The following is a 6,000-nucleotide window of genomic DNA, read 5'->3' as shown; positions in this document are numbered from 1 at the left end:
AATGGTAGCAGGCGGTACGGGGCTGGCGGGGCGGGAGGCTTGCAGTCAGTGCGACAAGGGGGGGCAGGTCAGAGGGACAGGGCAGAGGTGGGGTGGGATCCGGCGGTGATATATCAGGACCCCAACAGGTGGCGGGGTCTCTGGAGGGGCAGTCAGGGAGCATGGTCGGTTGTATGGGGAGTGCGGAGTCCCGGGGTCTGTATTGGGGGCGTGGTAGGGGTCAGCGGCGTCAAGTGAGGCGCAAGGGAGGGTCGATGGTCGGGGGGAGTTTTAGTGTGTGGGCGGTTTTGGAAAGCGTAGCGGACAGGAGACAAGGAGCTGTGATAGGGGTCTTGCGATGAGTCCGGGAGTTTCTGGGGAACGTCCCTATCGGGCAGGAGGTGAGGCGGTTACGGAGTGGGCAGAGGGAACGGGTGAGGGGTTGGTATGGACCAGAGCTTCTGGCGGATCCTGTCAGCGCGGTGGGGAGCAGTAGATAGCATGGAAGGTCGTAGGGGTGTCTATCTGGGTGCAGGGGTGTGGAATAGGTTGGGCCAGTAGGTCTGGGGGGCCAGTCAGGGAATATAGGGAGCAGGGGTCCCCGGAGGGGTAGTTGGACCGCAAGGAGTTGGGGGTTGGGAGGTTCTGGGTCGGGACCCGCTCACTTCAGCCTCTGCCTGACCCCCCACATAACACACCCACCCTCTGCCCTGAGCTCATGCAACCCCAAACACCCCCAAGGCGCCTGCCCTGAAGCCCCTGTACCACCCAGCTCTCTGTTGACTCATATACCCCCACAGACCCAGCCCTGCATGCGCACTCCACCCGGTACCGACCCGGTCCTGGACACCTGCATCTCCCATGGTCCGACCCTACGTGCCCTGACCTTTGACCCCCCACGATATCCCAGACCCTCCCCACCTCCTGCACCCCACACATCCCCAGATCCAACCCTGAGCTATCCAATGGGAGCCCCTGCTCAACACTCAACCATTCCCACTAGCACCACTGCACCGATGAAGTGCCCAAGGTAATGGCCCCAACACCAACGCATACTGTCCCAAACCTGAGCTCCCTCTCTCATTCTCTGCTCCTCGTTCGCCTTACACCTAGCCAGTAGCTCAGGTCACTCCCACTCTCAGCTCGCGCGACGGGAGAGAATGGGCCGAACCAGGGAAGACAAGATACGGTACCACTGCTGCTGGGCCCCAGACGGCTGGGCCCCGACGGCACCCGGGACTGAGCCCGGGATCACAGGCAGCTGGGACTCCCCTGGCTAGGCAGGGCCGGCGAGGATGCCCCTGCTACTTGGCGATAGGTGAGCCGCTCCCCACTGCTGGTCTGGACAAAGGTCCAGCCTGACTGGCCCGCACAGCGCGTGCTGTCTCGCGAAAACCAACGCCCCGCCAGCCCCGGACCTGGCCTTCTTACCATGAGGCTCCCCGCTCATCCGGAGCCCTGCCGCCGCTGCCCCTGTGCGCATAGCCCAGCCCTGCCCTGCCCTGCCCCTCAGAGCGCTGTGCATGCAGCAGCAGGGCTCTGGATGAGCGGGGAGCGTCCTTCCCTTCCCATGGAGCCAAACGCTGCCCCGCGGGAGCGCCTAGCCCCAGCCCTTAGAGCGCTGCGCGCGCGGCAACACACCTCTAGGGGAAGGGGGGGGGGGTTGGAGGCTTGCTGCGCTCAGGCCGGTACTCCGGCCTGGGACCGCGGACCCCGCAGCTTGCTGCGTCGGCAGGATTTTTAATGGCACGCGGAGTCCAAGCAAGCAGCCGTGTGCCATTAAAAATTGGCACACGTGCCATAGGTTGCCGACCCCTGTCCTATATGAACAATGTCTCTTCTTTCATTTTTCTGAACCCAAAGGAATCCTTTTCTGTGGACAACAGAATGCATAGCAGGTACCTTCCTTGCCATAACCAAGAATTCTTCCTTCTAAAACAAGACCAGGATCGGACAGGTAATACAAAAGTCAGATAGTAGTATGAAATGAACGCTCTCTTGCCTGATGTTTTCCTTTGCCTTCATATCAGTTGTCCCCCCTACTCTAAGACTGATTACCAAAATTTGTGTGACCTGAGGCTGGGAGAGTTATCCAAGCTGATGCCCTAGGATGTTATTTGTACTAATCGGTGTTTCTCTCAGTGAGTATTTCTACTATCATGACAGTAGTTATGCTCCCTTAATACCTAAAATATGTAATATGGGACATCATATGTTTAAATGGCAGGGATGTGAATGTTATTAATGATTTCTCTGATTAGGGCATGATAAATATTTATCTTACTCTACAAATGTTCTTTTAAAGAATTCTTTTATCAGTTTACATATGTGATGGAGATTACTTTAAACAAATAAATTCTGACGGGGAGAATAGCTTCTGAAATTGAAATTAATTTTGTCTGAACTAATTCACTTGTATAAAGTTCCATGACTGCTCATTTTTCACTTCTGTAATCCCATTCATCAGTTTCAATTCAGCTATAGCCACTATATTTTTATCTAGCTGTGCCCTAGTACTATCTTAGTCTGGCTTCATTGTGTGTGTGTGTGTGTGTGTTTGTTTTTTTAAATAAACAGTTCATGATAACAGAGTACATTCTCCATATTAAAGGGAATGGTTTGGAGTTCACTCATTTTTTTCCTATAAAAAACTATTGATGTACAGTAAAAACACTTAGCCTTTTTAAATCATGAGTCATTGAGTTTTCTGGTTTAGCTGAGTTGTGGACATAATGTCGCATGCAGAAAAAGCCCCTTGACACTGCTCTTTCCCACCTTCTGGCACCATATTTCCCCAGTTTCTCTTACCATGTTCAAGTATTATCAGCTGGGCTCCAGCCTGTGCATTTCCAACATCATTTTCTGCAATGCATTGATAGAATCCTTCATCTGATTTCACAAGACCCAAAACCTGCAGGTTATGCTCCTTCTGAGGGGGAGAAAGGCAAAACATTTCATGATGCATTCATTAAAAATGAACTATAAATGCAAGCACATTAGTTTTTAAATGGTTACTATGACTTTCTGAGAAAACACCCACATTTTATAATATCATGCCAAAAGGGCTTTGGAGTTATCTTCAGATCTCATGGCTATTATAACCACCATGAGCCTGTCCCAGGTAAAGTATCTTTTACTTTGAATTTTCAAATGGCTGTATCAAAAATCAGCACAAAACTATTGTTAACAGGCTATGGAAATCATAACCTGATCCTAACATTCAGAAGTTAAGCATAGGCATGTATACAATCATGTATTAAATAATTATGTTAGTAAAACTAAAAATGATTGTAAAAGACAGACTGTATACTTGGAAAACAAGTTCTTACCTACACAGTCTTGTAGCAGCCAATTAAACCTTTAAGATATATATCTCAGTAATGAATTTCATTAAACCGTATAGGATTACACTTTAAGGTTTGCTCAACCAAAACTCAGGATTATATCATGAGTAAATCTCTATGGTACATCTTTGTCTGAGATTTTAATTCTTGTGCAGCCAAAATGACTATTCAAAACTCAGGCAATCTATGGTCACATATACCTCATGACTTGACAGTTTTCTGCTGTGTGAGAAGGACTGAGGTTGTTCAAATTCAAACTCATAGATTGTCTTTCACCAATTAATTCATTACTGTGTATATCTCGTAAAAGATGTATGCTATAAAGAAACAGGCTTTTATAGTGTAAGGAACACAGTGTCTATGCTCTTCAATAAAATGCTTCACACTGGATTACACAGCAATTAAGGATTCAAGGAGCCATTTAATGTTTCTGGACCTTAACCACACACTGTAAAAACAGGCAGTTGACCCTATAAAAGAGCATAGCTTATACGTACATACAGCAACTCCTCACTTAAAGTCACCCTGGTTAACACTGTTTCGTCATTAGATTGCTGATCTATTAGAGAACATACTCGTTTAAAGTCATGCAATGTTCCGTTATAAGGTTGTTTGGCTCGCCCTGCTCCACCCATCCGCCCGGCATTACTGCTGAGGAGCGGGATTGAGGTGTGGGGGCTTATCCCACTCTGCCCACCCAGCATTCCAGCCAGGGAGGGGGCAAGCCCCAGACCCCACTCCCCGGCAGGAGCGCGGAGTGGGGCAGACCCCTGTGCCCCGACCCCACTATGCCTTGCCTCAACCAAGCTTCACAATCATCACTGGTAAGTACAGTATTAAACAGTTTGTTTTAAATTATTTAAAACTTGTACTGTATATGTATATAATGTCTTTTGTCTGACAAAAATTTTTTCCCTGGAACCTACCCCCCATTTAGATTTAATTCTTATGGGGAAAATCATTAACACCATTTTGCTTAAAGTAGCGTTTTTCAGGAACATAACTAAAACGTTAAGTGAGGAGTTACTGTACATAGGAAGATTAAGGTACAGGTCAACAGGCTGAAATGACAGAAAATGAAAATGTACTTACTACAATTTTGAAGTAGTCACTAGGGATCACCATATCTCCATTCTTGATCCATTTCACTGTTGGAGTTGGTTTTCCAGTCACTTCACATTCAAAGACAATATCCATAGATTCATGAGCATAAATATTATCAGGCTGCTTCAGAAATTCAGGTGGAGCTTTACATATAAAGATAGAAGGAGAAAAGTTACCGTTTATCTAGACCTTGGCAATATCATTGGAGTTTACACTCTCTATATAATAAAATGATAAAGTAGAAATCGAGCTGGGTAAAATTTTTGGGACAAGGAGTTCACTTGCTAAAAAAACCAGTTTGGGGTTGACTGGAACTATTTATGTATTTGTGTCAATTTCACCAAATAGTTTTGATCGAACTGAAAAGGTCTAAATGTTTCAGTAATGTTGAAATTAACCCAAATTATTATCCATTGTCACTGGGCCAGGGAGTGAGTGAGTGACTCTATAGCCTGCTTGGTAGGGCACCTACTCAGGATGTGGGCTGCCTAAGTTCAAACTCTGCTCTAGTAACTGTCTAGTTATTTATACAAAGTGGAACAGCTTTAGAAAAGAGATGGAGAAAACCCCATAGCTAGAATATGCCATAGCCCAATGGCAAGGTCACGCTCTGTAAACTGGCAGATCCAAGTTCAAATCCCTTTCTCCACACCAGAGAGATTAAGTGCTATTTACATCCAAACACCATACAAGATTCTATTATACCACTGTTGGACTTCCTAGCAGGTGGGGATGTTATAGGTTAACTCCGTATGTTATTTGAACAAAGATTGCCAATTGTTCTGAACTGTGTAGTGGCTTTCTAATAAGGACAAAATTCTAGTAGTAACTATGAGACCTCAATCTCAATAGCACTCTTGCCCATCTATATGACCCCAGTTAACAAACAAGTACATTCAAACATCTTGCTGTTTAGGCAACTTGGGGCTGGAAGCATCACCAAAGACACACAGTTGGTCTTTCTATTTCAAGAGAAGTGTGAGCAATGTCCACTGTCATCTATTCCCCAACAGCTAGTTACAGATGTCACAGTCTTGCAAGTGAAGCCTGCATATTACTGGCAGAACATTACTACAAAGCTTTGGGGAAATGTATGTATATTTATCAGGACTAAACAGGCAGGAAATATATTCAAGGTTACTTACAAAGGCAGGAGAGGGAGCAAAAGAAAGGCTTGGGAATGAAAGTCAATAGTCAAGGTGTGTGTAGGGATGGAAAACTGAATGGTTGCCCCAATATTTTCAAGATAGAAAAATATATGAAACAAAGAAAGTTGGGACTATTCTTCCCATTCCACCTACAAGACAGAACACAACCCCTACAGGTTGAAATGGTAATGCATAATTTCATTAAATTACTTCTAGGAACAGTGTGGTCACTCTAAGTCTGGGCAGTACACACAAGTAGAGGGAAATGTAAATTAAATCTTGGGGGCGACCACCACAAAAATAGATGTCAAACTGTGTGTGCTGTAACCTACTCCCATGTAATCTTTATTTAAGAGACTACAGTTAGAATCTTTGTCTCTTTCAAATAAGGAGTGCTCTATAGGCTACAGAACAACAGCCAAGTT

General features: G+C 45.8%; 1 protein-coding gene across 9 annotated transcripts in view; it reads right to left on the bottom strand.

The window, feature by feature from the left end:
- NEO1 (neogenin 1) overlaps positions 1-6,000 on the bottom strand; it is a 477,222-nt gene that overhangs the window by 153,005 nt on the left and 318,217 nt on the right. For all 9 annotated transcript variants that reach the window (XM_075069482.1, XM_075069491.1, XM_075069483.1 and 6 more), the window contains exons 6-7: positions 4,416-4,570; positions 2,788-2,908 (exon numbers count right to left, since the gene is read on the bottom strand). In XM_075069482.1, coding sequence (XP_074925583.1) covers positions 2,788-2,908; positions 4,416-4,570 — 276 coding nt within the window. The remainder of the gene's footprint in view (positions 1-2,787; positions 2,909-4,415; positions 4,571-6,000) is intronic.

The sequence above is a fragment of the Chelonoidis abingdonii genome, chromosome 9, assembly GCF_003597395.2.
Source record: "Chelonoidis abingdonii isolate Lonesome George chromosome 9, CheloAbing_2.0, whole genome shotgun sequence".
Lineage (NCBI taxonomy): Eukaryota > Metazoa > Chordata > Testudines > Testudinidae > Chelonoidis > Chelonoidis abingdonii.
This window is presented reverse-complemented; position numbering and strand designations above follow the sequence as displayed.